The following is a 22,348-nucleotide window of genomic DNA, read 5'->3' on the forward strand; positions in this document are numbered from 1 at the left end:
CCCTCTGCTCTCATAAAGCTGAGTCCAGGGGCTCCCTGGGGTTTCTGGGCAGTGGTGGGACCCGCTGGGGCTGGCCAGGGTGCGCCCGAGTGGAGAGCGTTTCCAGAGAAGCGTGCTGGGGGCTGGACACGGGTGCACACACACACACACACCAGGTCAGCCTGGGGAACAGATTTTTATTTCTGCTGAGGAGAGGGGCCTGGGCAGGCAGGCGGGAAGGGATCCTTGGTCTCCCCCCGAAGGGGCTTGGGCATCATTCCAGGCGGGAAGCTGGGTGAGGGGGCTCCCTGCACCCCTGGCATGCAGGGACACCCCAGTCCTGGCCCCGATGAGCCGGACCCCGAGGGCCCCAGGTATCCGGGTGGAGGAAGCGGCGGCCGAGGGAAGGGCTCAGCCCACGGGCTTGACCTTGGCGATGAAGAGGGCGGCCGCCTTCTCCAGGAACTCCTCCCGGGTCATGGGGGTGCTGGGCCGCCGGGCCACCAGCGCGCGGTCCATGGCCAGCGCCAGGCTGTCGGGCCCCAGGCGCGAGCCAGCCTCCAGGTAGCGCGCGGGCGTGGTGTCGTCGCTGGCCTGCAGGGCCCCCTCCAGCGTGTCCAGCACGGCCTGGCCCACGTGGCGGTCAGCCACGGCCAGGCCCGGGTCCTCCAACAGCCGGTAGAGGGCGCCGGCGCGCGCCACGAACTCCAGCAGCACGAAGCAGGTGAGCATCCCCGCGCGGAACACGGCCAGCGGCACGGCCTCGTGGTCCCGGCACTGGATCTTGCGCAACAGCGGCGCCACCACCTCCTCGGGGGCCTCCCCGTCCCGGCAGATGCGCTTCAGCAGCTCGCTGTACGTGCGCCCGTCCAGCCCCGGCTTCTTCTTGCGCCCGCTGGCGCTCAGGCACTCGTAGGCCACGCCGACGTTGTTGTTGAAGGCGGTCCTGCGGGCGGAGGGGCCGTCGGGCCGCGCCAGAGCCCCGCCCCTGCCCCCCGGCCCCTCCCCCAACGCGCCGGCTCGTCCAGCCTCAGGGCCTTTGCGCCAGCGGCGCCCTGGCCTGGAGCGCCCTCCCCCACATCTCCCCACGGCTTTGAGCCTTTGCTCAATGTTACCTTATGGGGGGGACCCTCCCTGACCCCCTAACCCCTTCCTGTACTTCTCTTTGTGGTGTCCTCACGACTTCCCTCCCTCCCACCAGCTCAGCCCAGGGGCCTATGTCAGGGAGTTTATTTGTTGGTCACTGTTACAGCCCCAGCGCCCAGAACACTGCCCAGGAGCCCCAGAAACGTCTGCTGACCCCGACGATGGGCATCCGCCCATGGACTCTCCATTCCATCGATGATGTGTGTGCCCACGGGGTGTCACCGTGGCAGGACACATCCCTACCTTTTAACCTGGGTTGTCTCTTTTCACCCCTGCAGGCCCAGAGGCAGTAACCCACACGGTGGCTCAAAGCCGCTGCCGCCTGTCTTCGTGGGTAAAGGTTTATCCGCAGGCGGCCACGTCAACCCAGACATGCTGCCCTTCTGCTGCAACAGCAGACCCGACGGTCACGTCAGGGACCAGCCACGGCGCTGACATTACTTACCGCCTGCCCCATGAGACCCCTGATGTCCCACCACGAGCCCTGGCCACGCTGGAGCCTCACAAGTGGTTAAGTGAGTGGGCTGGGGTGAGCCTGGGCATCTAGATAACCCGGGTCTCATTCCCATCCTTCTCTCAACAGCTGGCGGCCAGCCGAGGCCCAGTTCCATCTCCACTAAAGCAAAGGGGAAGTGAGGCTCAGGGCAGCGGCCAGGCCAAGGGTCCCACAGAGGAAGGGGCACCCCCAGGGCTCACATTCGCCTTTTCTGGGAGCCCAGCTCCACTCTTATCTGTGGGACCTGTACGGGTCAGCGTGGGTGTGAGCCCGGTCCACGCTGGGCCGGAGCACGGCAGGTGCCCAGGGCAGGGCCCAGGGATGGACATGCTCACCCAGTGAGCTCCGTGGGTCAAGGCCCTTTACAGAGGAGGAACTGAGGCCCAGAGGGGAGGGGGGAGGACCTGGGGTCCCGCCCATCTGGGATTCACTTCTCACTTCTTGGGTCCTTAGGATGTGCTGGTGCTTTAGGGCCAGTGAGATCACTCCGTGAAGCGCTGGGGGTGCCAGACGCGGCGTCATGCTCCCGTTCCCAGGACTGGCACCGTGTTAGCTGCTGCCGCCTCACAATAACCCCTTGCAGGAGCTTTTGTTATCAACTCCTTTCACCAGGACGCGTGGGTCCGGGGGACCTGGCAGTGATGATGCCCGTGTCAACTCTGTGGCCGCGTGGCAGTTACCCCCACACCTAGATCACGTCGCAGCCTGAGTCAGGAACTGGGAATGGCTTGGCTTGGTGGTCCCGGCTCAGTCTTCAACCAGGACCCTGGCAGGGCTGCTGTCCCCTGAAGGCTCCCTGCGGAGGCCTCTCCCCACGGGGCAGTGTGAGTGTGCTAAGGTTACGGCACTGGCCCCTGGAGCGGGTGACCGACAGGGTGGCAACGCAGGCAGCTGCCCGAGGGTGTGAATACGGGGGGCGGGGTGGATCTCGGGGGTGTCTTGAAGGCAGGCCGCCCCACCCCCACGAGAGCATGGCCCACTTCCCGTGGAGGGTCCACTCCCCGCAAGGCTGAGTGAGCAGAGCCCCTGCCAACCCAACAGCAGCCGTGTGAGGCCACTGAGGTCTTGGGTGTGTCCCTGTGGCCTGATGGCTCATCCTGATGGGGCCTGAGCGTCCACCATCCGCCCAGCTCTGCCTGATGCCTCCCCAAGGAACCTGGTCGACCCACTAGTTGTCTTGAGCTGAATCAATCCCCCCGGAGGCGGCAGCGTGTGGGGACCCCTGAGCACCCTGTGTGCTCAGAGCTGTTCCTGGCTGGCCCAGACCTGCACCGGTTCTAGCCACTGCGCCCTGCTTCCCTCCTCTGGAGAATAAGGGTTCTCGTCCTTGCGTCTCAGGATTCTTGGGAGGACAGAGGGTAGATTTTGTGCTCGGCGTGTGGCAGGGGACCCTGTGCGCCTGTCATTAGCTGTCACCAGCTGCCATTCAGCGCTGTCCAGGTTCTGTTTACCATGGGCCTCGCGGGCAGGAAGACGCACAGGGGGGCAGTTACGGTCCAGTGAGATGAGAGCGTCAGGCAAGAAGCCAGAGGAAGGCCACACCCCATCTCAAGGCCGCCCTCCCGGGGGCTCCCAGCCACGAGGGAGCACCCACACCGCCTGCCGTCCTGGGCTGTGGTCCTCAGGCTCTGCCTGTATCAGCTCCCGCACAGAGCAGTTTGCAAAGCACGTGGGCATTTGTTAAAAAAGAACCTATTTACGGGTCTTGTCACAGAGACGTGGAGACTTCCAAGGTAGACCGGGGGCTCTCAACGGGGTGACTCTGCCCCCAAGGGACACTGGTGACTCTGGGGACAGTTATGGTTGCCACCACTGGGTGGGTGGAGACCCAGGAGGCTGCCCAACACTTGCAGGGCCCAGGACGGCCCAGCACAGAGTGACCGCGCTCCCCCTGTGTTAGCAGTGCTGAGGAGTGACTCTGGTTAATTGTTTGGAAAGAAATTGGGTCCTCTCCCTGCTCACGCCAGAGGCCTGCATACATTCCCACTGAGTCAGGTGGTGTGAACCAGGGTGGCCCCCAGTGTCTGTGGGTCAGCTCCCCTCCCTCCCACTCAGGTGTGTATTTAAATGTGTGCAGCATTCCAGACCTCAGAGGTCAGACGGTCACGGGACGTAGTCTCCTGGGGGGTCCGTGGAATCCCATAATCTGGGGGGGTCTTGTCTGGGAAGATTCTGCCCCCAGGGGACACTGGGTGATGTCTGAGGACGTCTGTGCTTGTCACAATGGGGAGGGCTCCCGGCATCGCGTGGGTGGGGGCAGGGAGGCCGCTCCACACCCCACAGAGCCCGGGACACCCCACAGAGGATGCTCGGAGCCGAGGACACTGGCTCAGACCCTTTGGTGCCTTTGCATGTTTTCTGGGGCCACGGGGACCTGCAGCGGTTGGCACTCTTGCTGTTCCTATTAGCACGTGGTGGCTTAGAAGGCGGCCCTGGGCCACCATGCCGGGTCTGCTGTGTTTGTGCTCTGAGGGCCGTCACCAGTCCTAGCAGCCAGCACGTGTGATTTCGAGACAACAGCAGAGGGGATTTTGGTTGAGTTCTCCCCAAATCTTTCGTGCTGAGGTCGCTCTCAAGAGCAGCCCCGGGATTCCCCAGCCCACCCCTCAGCATAGGGACGAAGCTGCCCAGCCTCGGGGGGACCCGCCTGGCCTGGCTTCTGCTTCTGACCCGGCAGCCGAGGTTATGGGGCTCCTGACTGGGAACGTATCTCTTGAGTTCAGCACCAGCCCCGCCTCGGGGAGACCAGGTGTGCCACCAGCACCGGCCACTCACTCTGCTCCTCCTGAGAACCACTCCAACACCCCTTCAGTATGGTGAACAGTGTCCCCCCAGGTGCACATCCACCCGGAACCTGTGAGTGGGACCTTATTTGGAAACAGCGTCTTTGAAAGATGTAATTAGTTCAGGGTCTGGAGGTGGGGTGAGGTAGCCTTAAAACCAATGCCAAGTGTCCTTTTGAGAGAGTGACACAGAAGAGAAGCCACGGGAAGACAAGGCGGAGGCTGAGAGGATGCGGCCACAAGCCAAGGATGCTTGGAGCTTCCAGAAGCTGGAGGAGGCAGGAAGGACCTTCCCCTACAGCCTCCAGAGACGGCACAGCCCTGCTGCCCCCGGACTTTGGACTTTGGCCTCCAGAACTGTGGGAGAATAAATTTCTGTTGTTTTAAGTCACCAAGTTTGTGGTAATTGGTTACGGCAGCCCCAGGACACTCAAATGGCCCCCTTGGTTCTAAATCCAACAGACACTTCTCAGCCCTCATCTCTAGGGCCATTGGACGCAGGGCCGGTGCCTTTGCATAAACTAGGCAAAGCTCTGCAAAAAGCCTTCACATAAAGGTCCTCGTCTGTGACGTCTAAGGAGTGAACGGCTTGTGCAGTGCTTGACCTGCACGACTGCACGTGGTGACCCTGCCGCTGACTCTTCTCCTCCTTGGAAGATGTCCTGGTTCCCTGTCTTCTGGTTCCCTCCTTCATGTCTGTTCTGCCTTCTCACGCTTTCCTGTGGGTTCGCTGAGGCTGTGGCTCCTCAGAATCGGGTCCTGGGCTCTTCTCAGCTCCCCTGAGGCCTTCACAACCACCCCGCCCCCCGCCACCAGGTGACAACCACCCTGCACCGTCACGCATCTCAGCTGCCGACCCAACTGTCCACCTTCCTGCTTCGAGGTTTTCCCAGCTCCCAACTTAACGGTCCCCAAGTCACTCTGGAAACTTCCTCCAAACCAGTGACCTCCTATCTCATGGACCACCTGGGGCTGTTCCTGCACAACCCCCTGCAGACCCAGCAGAACCCATGGATGCCCACCAGCCCGCTCCCTGCCAGGTCCCCATCTCAGGGGTGGCCCTGGCCGTTCCCTTTTCTGGCTGTCACTTTGGACAACCCGCTTGCCCTTCCCCTGCGGTGGAGACCGGGTGCTCCGAATGGGATGCCCGTTCTCCACACCCCTTCCGGCTCCCTCCCAGCCTCTCTGTGCTCCCCTGCTTGGGGTCCGCACCTTGACTCTCTCGGGAGGGCTGCCCCCAGGCAGGAGGGTGCTGGGGTCAGGCTGAAACGCTCCCTTGCTGGGCTTCCTCCCCCTTCCTGGGCTCTCTGGGGACCACCCCCATCCAAGACCCATCCCACCCACATCCAGCGCCCACCTTGTCTGGTGGATGCTGCGCGTCAAACAGCTCCTCCCCAGCCACCTGACACGGACCATTCCCTCACCCGCTTCTAAGGGGGTTAGGGGGCAGGCGCCATCCCCTCCACCCCTCCATGCTTCAGCCCTGCGGAGGCTCCCGGCCTCCCCCTCTCCCGTGGGTCGCACACTGCAGCCCCACAGCCTCCAGGCCAGTGCAGCCGGTGGCCTCGTGCCTGCAACACCTTTCCCTGTGTGTCAATGCAGGCCCCTTACTGAACGTCTCTCCTGCCCGCGCGGGACCTGGATTGCTCTCTATCTCCACGGTCCAGCCCTGTAAATATTCATTTTCTGGCTGAATGGTCGGGGATGCTACCACGCTGGGAACGAGGCAGCTAGGAGGGACCTGGCTCGGAGGACTGGCTCTGAGATCTTGGCCAAGTCCTGTCTGGGCTCCATGATTTTCAAAAGTGAGGTAGATGCAAGGGGGACCTCAGCACCTGCAAAGAGGCATCACCAAAGCCCAAGTCTGCCAGAGCTACTGGTGCCAGCACTCGGGTAGCCCCGCCGGGGCCCTGCAGCCCGGAGCCATCCGCGCCCCTCCCGCGCCAGGCAGAGCGGACTACAGTTCCCACCACGGCCCGCGCTCGAGAGCCGGCGCCGGGGGCGGGGAGCCGCGCGGAACCCGCTGGGAGTTGAAGTCCGGCCGCGGCCCCTACCCACCCAGGCCCGGCCCAGCCCCGCACCTCTGGGAGTGGTGAGCCAGGCGAAGGTGCCACAGCGCGCGGCCCAGGCGCTGCTGCTGCAGCAGGAGCTGGCCCGGGGGCTCCCCGGCGCCGCCGTTTGCAGGAGACCGCAGGTCCATGTTCTCGAAGTAGTGCGCCAAGAAGGCGATGGGCTCCTCGGGTCGCGCCTCCAGCACCTTCAGCAGGGCCGCGCGCAGCATCTCCGTCACTCCGACCTGCCGCAGGAAGTCCTCCTCACTCTCGGCCGTCGCCGCTGCTCGGGACACCCCCGGCCGGCCGCTGCCTGTGAAATTGGCTGCCTGGGCCACAGGCGGCCGCCGCTTCTCCACTGCCGCCATCTTCGCTGAGGGCAGCGGGACCGGAAGGACGTCCATATTTCACAGTGCGCTGGCACCTCGGGGCGGCCATTTTTGTTGAGGGCAGAGGGCGCTCGGATCCCGCGGGGAGACTCTGGGAAATAACCAGCGCAGGCCACCTTTTTCCCTAGGTTTTCATTGGCACTTACTCTCTCTCCGTTTTCCTCTTTGGGTGTGCTGGTTGGCTTTCCTGGCTTAGGCTCGGAACTTAAATTTTGCCAGACTCCAAAATGGATCCCTAGGAAGGGCTTGGTTTCTGGTATGAAGCCGGATTGCTTGCCATCTTGGTAGTGGGCGAGTCCTTCATTAGCATGGTCCCCTAGCAACCGGTCTCATTGGTTACCAGGGAAGCCCTGCTGAGAGCGGGCGGGATGGTTCCACCCCAACTCCGGGACTAAGCGCCGCTCCCGCCCCCTTTTCTGATTTTCAACTCAGAGCCTTTGTGCTCAGCTTGGTCTTCAGCCTAACCCAATCTCCGTGCGAGTTTGTAGCTCACCTCGTGGGGAAAGGCCCCCTCTCCCCACCAGGCTGGGTTAGGGGTCTGGTCTGCGCTTCCGCGGCCCCTAGTCCGCTGTACGGGTTCACAGAGCGAGTGGACCACCCACGGTCCCCAGTTCCCCGTCCCAGGCTGTTACCTTTCCTTACCACTAGAGGGAACTTTCTCACCCCGCATCCTCTATAGCTCTAAACTCTCCCAGAGCTCCTCGGTTCCACAAGGCTGACGACCCTGGCATCTACAGCCCTTCATCTGCCGGTATCATTTCCAGCCTCTCCCTCGCCTCTCCCCACGCTTTAGCCTCCAGCCACCCCAAAAGAGATGCAATTTCCCTTATCAAGCCACCTCTCTTCTGTGTCTTTGCCCGTGCTGTCCGCCAACACTTTTCTCCGCTTCTTTTGAGGACTCCTAGTTACTCATGAAGCGCCAGTGTCCCCATATGCAGGGAAAGGCACCAGGAAGAGCACACGCCTCTTACCCCCACCCCTGGCCACATGGGGCTGAGGTGTCCTGTCCTTCCTTGTCTGTCTGGTGAGTCACCTAGAGCAGAGGATGGTTGGAGCTGTGCCGGGGATTCCCCGTGTCCTCAGACCGCGACAGGAACCACCGAGGTCAGACCAGATGCTCTTTATTCTCCAGCTCTGCACCGTGGGGGTGGGTGGGGGTGGCGGCTCCCCAGGGTCCCCACTGAAGGGAAGCCCAGCCAGCTGGGGAGCCTGGATGTGCTGGCCATCAGGGTAAGGGGTGCACGGTCAGCCCCCCTGCTGTCCAGAACCCTGCAAACATCCTCTGGTCGCAACTGAGTGGAAGGAAAATCCCCCTCCGTGTGGTCCAGGAGGGGCAGGGGCCCAGGTCATCTGGTGGGCCGGCAGCGTTTCCACAGGCGGTAGGTCAGGAACACCAGGAGAAGCAGCCCCAGAACAAAGCTGCCCGTCCACAGGTATGCAGACGTTAGCGGGGAGCCTGGAGAGAGAGGCATACGGTGTCTTGCACCTCTCTGCAGGTTTGGGGAGCAGCCCAGCAGAGTCGGCTAAGGGCTCCCGGACTGACCGAGTTCCCTGAAATTTTACAAAGGACCTCACGGTTTAAAACGCCTTCTGAAATGTATAAAAATCACTGGACTATCCAGCTATTTTTAGAGTGAGTCTTTTGAAAGGTACATAGGACCTTGGAGTTAGAAGTGAGCTGTCCAGTGAGGGACCACTCAGCACAGCTGCATTTGAAATGTGATCAGTCTGAGTGGACAGCGCTGTCTTTGTAAAACACACATTGCATTCTGAAGGCTTAGTTTGGAAAAAAAAAATCTCATTCATGCTTCTTTATAGATTACATGTTGAAATGATAACGTCTGAGATATATTGGTTTCGATGAAATATATTGTCAAACTTATTTTACCTTTTTATTCCTGAATGTGGCTACCAGAAAAACGGAAATTACCAAAGTGGCTGTATTCTACTTTTTTTTTTTTTTTTTTTTCTTTTTTGGCCACGCCACACCGATCTTAGTTTCCAGACCAGGGATCAAACCTGCGCCCCCTGCAGTGGAAGCACGGAGTCTTAACTGCTGGACCGCCAGGGAATTCCCTTCTATTTCTGTTTCTATTCCACAGGCTGTCTTAGCCCATAGAGTGCTGTGACACCTACACAGTCCCTGAAACTTAGTTATCGCCATGCAGGCAGTTGTGATCTTATAGGGTCACGGAAGTCCACTGGACAGCTGGGGACACAGGCTGGCAGGGCCCCCCTTGTCTAAGGCCAGACTCAAGGCTCCCTTCCCTCTCAGGCTCCCCCAGTGCCCGCCCCAGCCCCTGAACTCACAGATCTCTGAGGCCACGTACAGGTTGGCCGTCTGGCCCCCTGGGTCCAGGCCACACTGGAACCAGCCCTCACCGTGGCATCTGGCCCACAGCACGCTCCCGCCGCTCAGCCAAGCCCGGGCCCCCACCTCCTGCGTCTCGTAGGCCGCCAGCCCGCCAGGGGCCCGGGTCCAGCGCACGGCCACGCCTGGGCCGCAGACCACCTCGCACAGCAGCTCCAAGCTCCCTGCTGCTGACAGCTGGTGGATCTCCGGGAGGCAGGGCCTGGTGGAGCTGTTCCGGGGCACGAGGCCAGGACCCCTGGGGCTGCGGGTGGAGGCCTGCTCTGGGATGGCCCCGGGGGAGGTGGTGATGGGGGGCTTCGGGGATGTCGTGACGGGGGGTTCCGGGGACTCTGTGGTGCTGGGCTCTGGGGGGGTCATGACGGGGGGCTCCAGGGAGGTCAGGCCCTGCAGGACTGGAAAACACGGCAGCCATCTGTTCTTGCTGCTGCCCAGCCCCTTCTCCTCCCTCCCTCTCTCCACCCGGACCACATGGTTGGACCAGAACCACTCCAAGCCCCGTCCATTCACTTGGGTGAATCGCAGGGTATCCCAGTGGGCAGGAGCCGTCTCGGGGTCTGTCATGCCCCCCCCCCCACAGCGAGCATCCAAATCTCTGTGTCTCACTTTCCTCAACTGGAAAGCAGGGTGAGAGGCCCCCACCCCAGGGGCTGGCGTGCAGAGTGAACGGGTGTTGGATCTTATTATTATGGGGCTGAGGGGTGGGGAGAGGGAAGGGGGTGCCCCTCCCCCGTGCGGTGCAGATGAGAGACTGAGGTCCCTAGAGGGGATCTGTCCGTTCTGCTGTGTGACGGCTCTCAAATCCGGAGGACTCTGTGCACACCCTCCCAGCACACCCCTGCCTCCCCCCCACACCCCTGCTTCCACTTGAGCCAAAACTTTCCCGGCCCCCAGGCCCCAGCCATTAACATGAGTATCGGGGTGCCCTCTCAGAGAACGAATCTGTGCTTCCTTAGTGAGAGGCTGCCAGAAGCTTAGTGATGCGGTCAGGGCCTGTCCCAGATGAGACTAACTAATAACGTCTGACATGAACTGAGCACCTACTGTGTGCTAGGCCCCACGTTAAATGTTGCCATTCGTTAGTTCATTCAGCAAGCATTTCTTGTGCACCTACTATGCGCCAGGCTCCGTGATAACAGTTATTGATTAATTCATTCAGGATGTATCTATTGGACACCTACTGTGCGCTGAGCACTGTTTTAGCCACTGGGGGGACAGCCATGAAAGAGAGTGACACATTCCTATCTCGATGAAACCAATGGCAGGGGAGACAGATAATGGGGAAAAAAATAAAGAGAGCACACAGGAGTCAGATGTTGATAAAAGGTGTCAACAAACATTCAACAGGAGAAGAGAAAGGGCCTGAGTGTGTGTGTATGTGTGTGTGTGTGTGTGTGTGTGTGGTGGGGGTGGGAGTGGGGTTTGACCCCTTGGACAGAGAGGTCAGGGCAAGTCTCACTGGGAAGGAGACACGAGGGAGGTGAGGGAGATGTGGGGAAGAGCGTTCCGGTGGAGGGCACAGCAGTGCAAAGGCCCTGGGGCAGGACTGCACCTAGGGTGTCGGAGGGACAGCAGACGGAGTGAGGGGGAGAGAGGAAGTGAGGCAGGGGGTGGGGGTGGGGGACGGGCAAGCAGGTCAGGCTCTGTAGGGCTCCGTGGGCACGGGGAGCTTGGGTTTTCACCCAAAGGGAGGTGGGAGCCCTGGAGGGCTGTGGGCAGAGGAAGGGCAGCACCTCATGGGACCTGGCTCAGGGTAGGTGCTCAGCGAATCTGCTGAATGAATAAACGAGTGAGAAGTAGCCCCTGGCTGCCACGAAGGGACAGACTAAAGATCGAATGCAGGGACTTCCCTGGCGGCGCAGAGGTTAAGAATCCGCCTGCCAACGCAGGGAACAGGGGTTCGAGCCCTAACCGGGGAGGATGCCACATGCCGCGGAGCAACTAAGCCCGTGTGCCACAACTACTGAGCCTGCGCTCCTAGAGCCCGTGCTCCTCAAGAAGAGAAGCCACCGCAATGAGAAACCTGCGCACCACAACGGGAGTAGCCCCTGCTCGCTGCAACCAAAGAAAGCCCGCGCACAGCAACAAAGACCCAACACAGCCAAAAATAATTAATTTTAAAATAAAATAAAATAAAGATCGAATGCAATTTTTCCTCGTCTGTGGTACTGTGACCTGCCCAGGTGGTGACACAGCAGGGGAGGGGCTTAACCAGGATTCCATAAGAGCCGCTGGGCACCGCTCATCAAGGCTCACAGGCGCTGGGTGGTGTGACCTCACCCACTTCCTGGGGGACACTGAGGCACAGGCTCACCTGGAATGGGCCGGCGGCGGCTCAGCTCCAAGCCGGGCAGCCTCATGGTCGCCTGGCAGTGGAGGGAGGGTGGGGCGGGTGTCCCCAAGGTGGGCAGCAGCCAGCGCTGTGTCACTTGGAACAGCGGGTCCTCGCCCTCCTGGGGCTCCTCCATCACATCCCGGAGGGCCTCCACCCCCTCCAGTTCCTGATCTCCCAGGAGCAGGGACATGGAGAGGGTGTCAGGGCCAGCAGGCGTGACGCTGTGGGCTGTGCAGGACACCTCCTGGTCCGGCCCAGCCACCAGGGCCTCTGGGGCCACAGTCAGTTGGTCCGGGAAGGCTGTGGAGGGAGTGGAGGAAGGGGGTGGGCAGAGCTCCGAGGGTCAGGGCTGGGCCCTGAGGAGGGGGCGTGGGGACTGCTGGTGCCCGGGGACAGGGAAGACCCAGTGTCCCACCCGCAGAAAGGGCAAGGGGGTCAGGTACAGGAGGTTTGGGGGTGGATTGGGGGAGAGGGGATGCGGGGAGGAGGGAGCGGACTGCAGATCGACCCAGGAGGACCTGCGAGGCCGGCTTTGAGCTGGGGCGGGCTGGGCAATCCGGGAAGCCTCCCAGGCAGAGGTGGCACAAGGATAGCGGGAAAGCAGGGCCGCTGGCTGGGCCCCCACGTGTGCCACGACGGAGGGAGGGGCGGGGGCTCACCGAACACCAGGAGCCGCACGATGTGCTGGAAGGCGACGTCCCCGCAGGAGCCCACGCACACGCGGGGCCCCGCAGCCGACAGCGAGGCGTTGAGCACGGAGAGGACGCTGCTACCCGCGCCCGACTGCACGGCGCCCAGGCTGGTGTCCAGGCCCCGCCACTGCACAGAGGCCGCCCTGCCGTCCTCGCAGGCCAGGCGGCAGGTGAACTGTAGCGACTCGCCCACGGCCACCGCCACCTCGGGCTCGGGGGGCTCCACCTCCAGCGGCCCACCTGCGGGCGACGGCGCTCTCAGCCCCACCCCGCGCCCCCAGCCCCAGCCCCCTCCTCCGAGCCCCTCCTCTCTCCCAACCCCTTCCCGGCTCGGAGACCCCTGCCCCGCTCACCGCGGCCCAGCTGCAGCAGCCCCAGAAAGAGGGGAAGCAGGAGGGCGAGTCCCTGCTCCATGCTCTGTCCCCGGCTCTGTCCCCTGCCCGCGGGGGAGGCGGCTTAAATACTGGCGCCCCGGGCTCCGTCTCCCCCCGCCCCCGGCCCCGCGACCCCGCTTCCCCTCCCCCTCCTCCAGCTGCTCCCCGGGGGTTTCCCGAGGGGGTTTCCCACCCTGACCCCCGACCCTGGAGGCGACAGAGAGGCAGGGACTGGGGGCCAGAGATGGGGGCGGGGGAGGCCGAGGTCAGAACCCGCGGGCGGAGGGTCTGGGCCGATTCCAGGTTTCACTTTTAGAGACTGAAGATCGGAAGATGGAGGCGGGAGAGGGCTGACTGTCGAGGTTAATTGAATGGAAATCGGAGCCAGGCCCAGGGCTGGCGCCGGGCTCGCCCAGTCGCGGGAGTCTCAGCCCTCGCTGCCCGGAGCGGCCGCTCGGGGACGGTGGGGAGCAGTCTCCCCCGATAGCTTGGGCGGCCGCGCAGCAGGTCTCCTGCGGTGGACCGCCCCGAGCAATCCGCTTGGAAGATGGGTCCCGTCAGGGGTGAGGATGCTGTAGGGTGTGGAGCCGAGGCCCACCCACCTCTGAGCTTGTCTCCTGTCCGCCAAACGGGCAGGCGTGATGGGACCCTGGGACACCGAACATGGGGCCTCAGTGCTCTGTTCCACACAGCGACTTGGGTCTGGGCTCCCCACGAGAAGCCTGGGGGCGGGGACCCACAGCGGGCATCGGCGAGGCCTGAGAACCTCATCTTCCCAACGCTGGAATCCATCCACGCTTTCCTCTGGGCCCCTCAGCCTGGCCCCAGTTTCCTTCACAGCCGTTCACCACCCTGCACCCAGAGTGGACTTAGAAACACCCTCTCAGCACGTGGACACCCCACGGCTTCCCCTGGCAGAGGGAAAAATCCCAACTCCTGGCCGTGGCTGGAGCCTATGAGACCGAGCAGCCTCCGGACCAGGCAGCCTCAGGACCTTAGCATGAGCCTCCCCTGCTCCGTCTCTGCCCAGATGCCGCCTCCTGAGTGGGAAGCTCCCCAGCCAGCTTCCCCCCAACCTGACTTCCTCGCAGTCCTTAACGAGGTCAAGTGGCTGATGTCACATCCCCCTTGTACTGGGAATGGGGGGATCTCGTCCGCTGTGACCCCAGACCCCGTGTGCAGCGGGCATGTAGGAGGAAAAGGATGGAGAGTCCTGGCTGTCCCCCCACCCCCGCCTGACTCTGCCTCAGTTTCCCTGACTTCAGTGTAAGAGAGGAGTCGCCAGGCCATGCTGTTTCTAAGCACCACCAGCCCTGCCCGTCTGTCTTCTCAACATCTTAATTGTCAGAGGTAGAAACTGGGGCCTAAGAGCAGGGGCCGGTGGGCAGGGGAAGGGAGCTGAGTGGGGGGCTGGGGTGCCGCTGGGGGCAGGGGAGGGGAGCGGAGACTCAGGGGGCCCCAAGTGTGCGAACCCAGCGTCTAACTTCCTTGGTCCCATCCCCCTCCTACCTCGGTGCCAGGAAAGGCCGCACAGGAAGGCAGCTCCAAGGTGCCGCCCCTCCCCAGGCCGGAGGTGTGGGCCCTTCTCGGGAAGCTGGGCCCTTAACCCGGGTGGGGGGCAGTAGGCCTGGTGAATGGGTCTCTTCCCAGGCCCTGACCCGGCTTCCTGGCACCCTGGCAGCCGAGGCCCTTGCAGGGTGTGGACTTGCCCCTCCCCTGCCATCGCTGGCCCCTCCAGCTCCAAGCCTCTGCTTGCGTGAACGAGGAGGGTTAATGACACCCGCGGCTTAAGAGGACAGTGCTAAGGGGAACACAATGACCGCAGCATCAGCAGAGGCCACCCCGAGGAAGGGACAGGTGGGCTCAACAGAGGAAGAAGGTTCCGGGCAGAGGTGGAAGAAGAAAAGGGGGGTGGGGAGACAGAGAGAGACAGAGGAAGGGGTGGGGGCAGAAGAGAGGGATGGGGCAGGTGACTGGAGGGGGTCTGGATGGACCCCAGGAGGGGCAGGGCCAGCACCAGCGGGGTAGGGGGGGCGGGGGGGACTGAACCGCACTTCCCACCTGCCCCAGGGACATCTGCTCTTGTTCCTACGTGACTGAGCCCACGGGAGCCGCCTGGGTGGGGGCTGAGGTCCTGGCTGTATCCCTCCAGCCTGGGCTTCCTGCTCTTGGTCCCCGCTTCCCAGCATCGGTCCCCCACCCCACCGGGAGGAAGTCCTCAGTGGCCTGTGTAGGAAGCCTCCTTCCCATGGAGGTCCCGGCCGCCACCCAAGCCCAACATCCTGGCTTCCTCCCCACCTTCCCAGGATGGCATTGGGGCTCTGCAGGGCACTCGGGGCCAAGGAGGGTGTCCAGAGAGGCCAGCGCCCCAGCCTTGGGGGATTCCCGTTCCCCCAGGACCCCTGCACCGCGGCTGGCCAGCTCCCCTCGCTAACATCACTGGTCACTTGGGGGCCTCACGGATTTCCTTTGGGGTGAGCTGGAGCCCTGAGGGCAGGGCTGGGTCATTTGGGGCCCCTGTCAGGTGCCCCACCCAGCTCTGGCGTTGAAGCACCCCAGACTTTAGCCTGAGCCCCCTCACTGGGTGGCTCCCTGCCTCGGTGGTCTCAGGGAGGCTGGGGGAGGGGAGAGAGGCTCCTCAGCGAGGGGTCGCCTGTTACACAGCCAGCTCTAGGGCTGGACAGGAGCTGTCCCAGCAGGCCTTCGACGTCCCTGCTGGCCCCTGAAGTCCCCTGGCCGAGCTGGGCTGAGGGGGTGAGGATGGCTGACTGGTGGACGACTTGGGAGCCTCGGGGCGCCCTGCCTGTAGAGGGGGAGGGGTTGGGCTGGGGTCACCGTCAGCGCCCAGAGCAGACCCCTCAGGACAGGCCCAGACTGACTTTAGCAGGTGTGGGCAGACCAGGGTGGAGCTCAGATCAGAGGTCTGCTCGCCCACCACCCACCCACCTGTCCCTCTGGCCACTTGTCGGCCAGCTGTCCACCCACCCATGTATCCATCCACCCCCAGCTGAACACCCTCCCCCCTCTACACCACCCCACGCATCCACTTTGGCAGTCCTGGTGTGGGGACCAGCTCTGTCTGAGGAGGAAGCCGACCCAGTGCTGTGATGGCGGTATGGGTGTTCCCTGAGGAGCGGAAGGGCCACCCCCAGGGCAGAAGTGCTGCAGTGAAGGCAAACAGTTGACGAGGAACTGCCGTGGGTCACTAGGGCCAGCGCTGGGCCAGCTGTGTGAAATTCCAACCTTGCCGTAGGCCAGCTGGCTGCAGCCCAGCTGATCCATTCCAGGGCCCGGCTGGGGAGGTGACAAGGTTGGGGCACAGGACAAACTCAGGCCTGGGCAGAGCTGCCAGCCAGGCACGGCTACTCACCCCCTGAAATGTAATTTTTAATTTAAATACCAACCTAAAAACAGACGTTTGATCCACTTATTGGAAAACTTTTAAGTACATTTGGGACAATTTGGGTTTATGAATCTCCTTTTTCATCTACGATTTTATTATTTTTTATTGTTTTGGGCTGTGCCGCGGGGCTCGCGGGATCTTAGTTCCCTGACCAGGGATCGAACCTGTGCTCCCTTTGGTGTAAGCGCAGAGTCCTAACTACTGGACCGCCAGGGAAGTCCCTCATCTACAGTTTTAGGAAATCTTATATACAGATGAAATACTTCCAATGAAAATTAAGCAGAAAATACAGGTAAGGGTAAAATACACGCTGGACTTAGAGAATTTAGTATGAGTGCAGAATGTAAAAATCTCAGCATTTATTGAGTATTTCATGTTGAAATGATAATATTTTGGATATACCTGGTTAAATAAAGCATTTTTAAAAATTATTTATTTACTTTTTGGCTGTGTTGGGTCTTCATTGCTGCGTGCGAGCTTTCTCTAGTTGCGGCAAGCTGGGGGGGGGAGGGGGCGGCGGCTACTGTTTGTTGCGGTGCGCGGGCTTCTCATTGCGGTGGCTTCTCTTCGTTGCGGAGCACGAGCTCTAGGCGCACAGGATTCAGGAGTTGTGGTATGTGGGCTCAGTAGCTGTGGCTCATGGGCTGTAGAGTGCAGGCTCAGTAGTTGTGGTGCACGGGCTTAGTTGCTCCATGGCATGTGGGATCTTCTTGGACCAGGGCTTGAACCCGTGTCCCCTGCATTGGCAGGCAGATTCTTAACCACTGTGCCACAGGGAAGTCCTTTTTTTTTTTTTTTAAATTTATTGAATTTTGGCTGCGTTGGGTCTTCGTTGCTGCGCGCGGGCTTTCTCTAGTTGCCGTGAGCGGGGACTACTCTTCGTTGCGGTGCGCAGGCTTCTCACTGACGTGGCTTCTCTTGTTGTGGCGCACGGGATCTAGGCTCGTGGGCTTCAGTAGTTGTGGCACGTGGGCTCAGTAGTTGCGGCTCGCGGGCTCTAGAGCGCAGGCTCAGTAGCTGTGGCACACGGGCTTAGCTGCTCCGCGGCATGTGGGATCTTCCCCAACCAGGTGTTCGAACCTGTGTCCCCTGCATTGGCAGGTGGATTCTTAACCACTGCGCCACCAGGGAAGCCCTAAAGCACCTTTTAAAAACTGATTTTCTGTTTACTGATGGCACCAGTTTCTCTTTCCGTTTTTTCTGTGTGGCCATTGGGACTCTCTCCAGTGTTGGCGGGGGCGGGGGGGACTTGCATTGGCTTTGTGTCTGTGAGCACAGAATGGAAATGTTGGGGTCCTCCACCGGACCCCAGGCTGAGCCCTGGGACCCCTACTGTGCTGAGGGGTTAGGACAGTGGTTGTCACACTGTGGAGGCTCCCCGCATTGAGAGGCTGGGGCCAGGGAGCCACTCCACCCTCCACAGCGCCCGGAGAACCATTGCACCCCAGTGCCAGCAGTGCTGGGAACCTCAGAGGTTGGGAAACCCTGGGTGGCAGGCTGCTGATGGACGACTTGGGAGCCTCGGGGCGCCCTGCCTGGAGAGGGGGAGTGGTTGGGCTGGGGTCACCGTCGGCGCCCAGTGCGCAGACCCCTCAGGAAAGTTCTCTGCCCAAGGGGCCTGTTTCAAGCGCAGGGTCTGTACCTGTGACATGAGTGGGACCAGGAGGATCCGAGCCTTGCAGCGAGGTCTGGGTGATGGCGGGGGGGGTGTAAGTTCAGAGCCCAGTCAAGGTGGGGTTGGGGGTGGTTCTGCAGGGAGGGTGGGAAACTGGGGTGGTAGGGCTGCGCCTGGGTGTCTGGGGCAGGGCTCTGTGGGTGCTGGGTAGGGAATGGGGCCAAGGTCCAACATCCAAGGCTGAGACTGATCCAGGTAAGCTGGGTGCCCAGCAGGGTGAGGGTCAGGGTGGGGGCTGAGATCAAGGTCCTGCTGGGGCCAGGGGTCAGGGTCCTGCCGGGGCTGAGGGTCAGGGGTCGGGGCTGAGGGTCAGGGTCCTTCCGGGGCTGAGGGTCAGGGTCCTTCCGGGGCTGAGGATCAGAGTCCTGCCGGGGCCGAAGGTTACGGGTCGGGGCTGAAGGTCAGGGTCGGGCCGGGGTTGAGGGTCAGTGTCGGGCCGGACTGGTGCACCCACCGCGCCGCCGTCCCTGATGACGAGCTCCTCGGCCAGCAGGCCGCGGCGGTTCAGCTCGGCTCGGCCCCGGGAGGCGCCGCATCCTGCAGCCACTAAGGCAGGAGCGCCCGGGTCCCGGCTCCCGCCACCCGCGCGTACCGGCGTCTTCTGCGGCCGCCACGCGCTGCCGGACTACAAGTCCGGCCATGCCCTGGGCGCCAGGGTGGCGGCCCGGGGCGCGTTTCCCACAAGGCCTCGCGCAGCGCAGGGGCTCTCTAGCCCCGACTGGCCAACGAGGTGGCGCGGCCCTCGGGCCCGACTTGGAGGCTGGGGAGGGGGTGTCCGTCTGCGCGTAATTTAGGGCGAATGACAGCGGCGTTGTGCCTCTTAAAGGTCCCGCCCCCAGTGCCCCTGCTGCGCTGGCATCGCCCGGGACCTGGACGGGGAGGTACGGGACGGAAGCCCCTGAGGCGGTTTCGGGTGGGTTCGGGGAAGCGGCGAGGCCGGGGGTCCTGTCCTCCACCCCGAACCGGAAGGCGCCGGCCCCGAGGAACGTACAGAGGAGCGTGGCCGGGCCTGGAGCCGCCCCTGCACCGCCGCGGCTGGGCCGTGGCGTCGGGGCTGCGGGGGCGTCTCAGCGGCCGGGGTGGGGTCGTGACGAGGGTCGTGTGTTGTGATGGAGTCCGTGCCAGGCGGCCAGAGTCCTGTTGCCCGGCCCAGGGTCACGGTGCTGGGGCCCTGAGTGTGTTCTCTAGCGCTGGGAGGATGGCTGAGGGTGGTTTTGTCTCAGGGGCCCTGATGAGGGTCACTCATTAAGACACAAATAGTTATTGAGCGCCCACCAGTTGCCAAATACTGTTCTCGGTGCCCGGGTGACAGCAGAGAGCAAAGTGGGCCGACCCTGCCCCGAGGGGCTTCCATTCTTATGGATGCGGGGCGGGGGCGGGAGCCAGGAGGCGTAAACATTAAGTATGATAAACAGGCGCAGTGTGCCTATAAATGTTGGACAGCTGGCACTTTAGGGCAAAAAGTCCTGCTCTGTAGCTGTTTTCATGCTGATTCCTGGGTGTAAATACTCCCACCGTGGCTGATGGGAGCTGCCAGCATGACATTAACTTGCTAAGTCAGCTCTCATGAGCTCCAGCCCATCACTGTGCTCGGGACAAATGCTACGCTATGTTAGTGGGTGATAAATGCTGTGGGAAAAAGAAAAAGATGGAAGGGGGATTGGCAGTGTGGACATGGGGCAAGTTGTAGGATGAAGTTGGGTGGGCAGATGCGGAGGTTTGAGCAAAGACTTGGGGGAAGTGAAGAGAATTAGGAAGCATCTGTGTGGGAAGGAGTGTACCAGGTAGAAGGTACAGTGAGTGCAAAGGCCCTGCATCTGGGAGGCCAGAGGGGCGGCCCTGGAGGGATGGATAAAGCCAGAGAGGGGAGAAAGGACCTGGTCGTGGTCGGGTAGGACTTTGTGGGCTCCAGGAAAGCCTGCTGAGACGCTCTCCAGCCCCCCCCCCCCATTCGAGCCCTTCCTTCCTCTGGACCTCGTGTGCTCATCCTCATAATGGGGACTCGGGCGGGCATGCAGCGGGGTACCCAGCAGAACAGGAGAGCTGCTGCCTCCCTGCTTGGCCTGGTCCCACGTGGAGAGCCGCTGCCGGCTCTTTCCCGGATGGAGGCAGGAGGGAAGCTGGCAGGTTCTCTGAGTCCTGATCCCTGGAAGAACAAGTCTTCCTTGTTAGCACCCCCGCCCCCGGAACAAAGGGGCAGGCGGCCACCGAGGCACGTGAGTCTGAGTCAGGCCCGGATAAGGGACAATTGCGAGGGCCCTGGGAGGTGGGAAGGGACAGATCTCAGGCCAGGAGGGCAGGGGGAAAGCTGGCACTGCATGGGGTGGTGGCCCCGCAAACACCTGGCCTGTGGCCCCCCCATGCCAGGGACAGAACAGCAGGCCATCCAGTAACCCAGCTTCCTGGGGTGCAAACTCACTTTTAGCTCCCGGATGGTTTTAGAGACGGGTGGGAGACCTCGGCTCAGCGCAGCAGTGTCAACAACCCCTCACCCCTTTCTTTTAAGGGTATTTGTGAGCCTGCTTTAGACTGGTGATGTGCTGGACCCCAGGACAGGACACGCACAGCCTCCGCCTCTTCCTCTGCGCGTGTGTGTCAGGAGGGAGCAGGGCAGAATCGGACAGTAAACAACTAAGGAAAGCAACTGGAGCCCTCTTCTCAGTTGAGGTCAACTTCCTTCAGGAGACTCAGGTCGAAGCCATTCTTGACACCTCCCTTTCTCTTAATACTGACCACTGCTTCAAACCCTCCGGGGCTCCCACCTCCCTCGGGGTAAAAGGCAAGGTGCCTCTGAACCCACAGGGCCCATAGATAACCAACAACCCACCCTGTCAGCTGGCTGACCAGGTGTCTCTGTGCATGTCCCACGGAGTCCCAAGCCCACAATCCCAAGACTGAACTCATGGTCTTGTAAACCCTGCCCCCCCTGCCTCTGCGACCTCCCAGGTACCTGCAGCTCCGTTCTTTGAGGTGAGCAGACCAAATCCTGGAGGCTCGTGGCTCCCTCCCTGCCTCCATCAAATCTGCCTGCAAACCCTGTTGGTTCTAGTTTTAAAGTAGACCCAGGGCTTCCCTGGTGGCGCAGCGGTTAAGAATCTGCCTGCCAATGCAGGGGACACGGATTCGAGCCCTGGTCTGGGAAGATCCCACATGCTGTGGAGCAGCTAAGCCCGTGCACCACAACTATTGAAGCCCGCGCGCCTAGAGCCCGTGCTCTGCAACAAGAGAAGCCACCGCAATGAGAAGCCCGACCACCGCAACAAAGAGTAGCTCCCACTCGCTGCAACGAGGACCCAAGGCGGCCACACACACACACACAAAAGTAGACCCAGAACTCACCTGCTTCTCGCTCCCTCCTGCTCCATCCCAGCTAAGCTGGCCCCACAGTTCCTCGGCCCGCAATTCCCCACTATCCTCCCTGACAACCCCCGTCCCTCCCCCGCATCTCCCCCACCCCACCCTTCCCAGACCCCCGCAGTCCCCTCCGCCCCGGCTCCCGGTGCCGCCCACGGCCTGTTCTCCCCGAAGCCGCCAGAGGGCGCCTGTGAGCAGCGAGTCCGCGTCCCTGCTCTGCCCGCCGCCCTGGGAGGGGGGGGGTCCCGCGTCCCTCCGGGTGAGAGCCGAGCTCTCCGCGCTCCCGGGTCCTGCACCACCCGACCCACCCCGTTCCCTCCTGCCCTCACCTCCTTCCTCTCCCCCTCGCTCATTCCATTCCAACCGCCACGGGCCTCCCCGCGGTCCCTCCCACACGCCGGGCGCAATGCTGTCCCAGGGCTTTTGTTCCGGCGGTGCCCCTGCCAGGTGCGCCCTCTCCCCAGGTCTCCCCTGCTCTCTCCTCCAGTGACACCTGCTCAGTGAGGCTTCCCCAGCTGCACTCCCCACACCTCCGGCCCCTCCTTGCTATTTGCCGTTAACACCTGCAGACTTACTTGCCTGCCTCTCTCCATAAAAAGGGGAGGAAAGGAGTTTATGGTTTTTGTTCACCCCTGTTTCCCCAGTACCTGAAAGTGCCTGACGCACAGCTGAATCCTGGTTGAAGCAGTAACTGTGATAAGGGCTGAAACTGGTGGAGCGCCGGCTGTATCCAGGCATCGGCTCGGCTCTGCAGTCTTCCCCAGACACTGCCCGCACCTCGGCCTTGTGGCTGGGCCTGAGCCCTGCTCTCACGCCCAGCTAGGCTTCCTTCTACTAGTTCTGTGATTTGCCCTCTGCTGCCCCTGTGTCAGTTCGGATTAAAACACGGCTCTTTGCATCTGCTTTGAGCTAACTGGCATCTCAGCTCACCTGGTGGAGTGAAGATTTCTGGGCTGGAGTTGCAGAGACAAGTGAGCCAGTAGTGGGGGGGCCGGTGGGCTGGGGTTGCCGAGTTCAGGCGGGGAGGGGGCTGGGCCTGGAGGTCCCCAGAGCACCCTTCCCAGCTCAGGTTGCTGGTCCAGTCTATCCCTCCCACCCCGCACTCCGTGTTAGCCCCTGGTTCTTTCCTAGGGCACAGAGGGGAAATGGAATCTGAATGTAGGGTCTCATCTCTGGGACTGTAACACAGAGAGGAAACAGTGGGGGCCGAATCCTGACTGGAACCAGTGTCTCTAGCTGTCTTCACTCCAGGGCTGGCTGATGGAGCCTGGGCTGGGGGCCCCAGGCATGGGGAGGGCTG

The 22,348-nt window shown here is 62.1% G+C and overlaps 2 protein-coding genes and 1 long non-coding RNA gene across 3 annotated transcripts; 1 reads left to right on the forward strand and 2 right to left on the reverse strand.

Moving 5' to 3' along the window:
- Positions 1 to 156: 156 nt before the first annotated feature.
- TPGS1 (tubulin polyglutamylase complex subunit 1) lies at positions 157 to 7,658 on the reverse strand. Its single transcript, XM_027085976.1, has 2 exons — positions 6,486 to 7,658; positions 157 to 925 (listed from the first exon to the last, which is right to left on the reverse strand). The coding sequence occupies exons 1-2, from the start codon at positions 6,857 to 6,859 to the stop codon at positions 391 to 393; spliced, it is 909 nt and encodes a 302-aa protein (XP_026941777.1). The 5' UTR covers positions 6,860 to 7,658; the 3' UTR covers positions 157 to 390.
- Positions 7,659 to 7,794: 136 nt separating this feature from the next.
- On the reverse strand, positions 7,795 to 12,684 carry MADCAM1 (mucosal vascular addressin cell adhesion molecule 1). Its single transcript, XM_027086013.1, has 5 exons — positions 12,596 to 12,684; positions 12,210 to 12,482; positions 11,530 to 11,850; positions 9,155 to 9,610; positions 7,795 to 8,300 (listed from the first exon to the last, which is right to left on the reverse strand). The coding sequence occupies exons 1-5, from the start codon at positions 12,654 to 12,656 to the stop codon at positions 8,191 to 8,193; spliced, it is 1,221 nt and encodes a 406-aa protein (XP_026941814.1). The 5' UTR covers positions 12,657 to 12,684; the 3' UTR covers positions 7,795 to 8,190.
- Positions 12,685 to 18,446: 5,762 nt separating this feature from the next.
- LOC113608991 (uncharacterized) lies at positions 18,447 to 22,030 on the forward strand. The gene is made up of 3 exons (XR_003428465.1): positions 18,447 to 18,575; positions 20,201 to 20,385; positions 21,693 to 22,030. It is a non-coding gene; the product is annotated as an uncharacterized LOC113608991 (long non-coding RNA).
- The last annotated feature ends 318 nt before the right edge of the window (positions 22,031 to 22,348 follow it).

Source organism: Aethalodelphis obliquidens, unplaced genomic scaffold, assembly GCF_003676395.1.
Source record: "Aethalodelphis obliquidens isolate GAN/ISIS:26980383/991018 unplaced genomic scaffold, ASM367639v1 scaffold53, whole genome shotgun sequence".
NCBI classification, from domain to species: domain Eukaryota; kingdom Metazoa; phylum Chordata; class Mammalia; order Artiodactyla; family Delphinidae; genus Aethalodelphis; species Aethalodelphis obliquidens.

Bases quoted from the DNA above. Each gene is read 5' to 3' on its own strand.
- MADCAM1 (XM_027086013.1), bottom strand. From the start codon at position 12,656: ATGGAGCAGGGACTCGCCCTCCTGCTTCCCCTCTTTCTGGGGCTGCTG. The intron at 12,483-12,595 runs GTGAGCGGGGCA...CGTCGCCCGCAG, and splicing joins GCTGCTGCAGCTGGGCCGCG to GTGGGCCGCTGGAGGTGGAG. The intron at 11,851-12,209 runs GTGAGCCCCCGC...CTCCCTCCACAG, and splicing joins CGTGCGGCTCCTGGTGTTCG to CCTTCCCGGACCAACTGACT.
- TPGS1 (XM_027085976.1), bottom strand. From the start codon at position 6,859: ATGGACGTCCTTCCGGTCCCGCTGCCCTCAGCGAAGATGGCGGCAGTG. The intron at 926-6,485 runs GTGCGGGGCTGG...CTCCGCCCGCAG, and splicing joins CTGGCTCACCACTCCCAGAG to GACCGCCTTCAACAACAACG.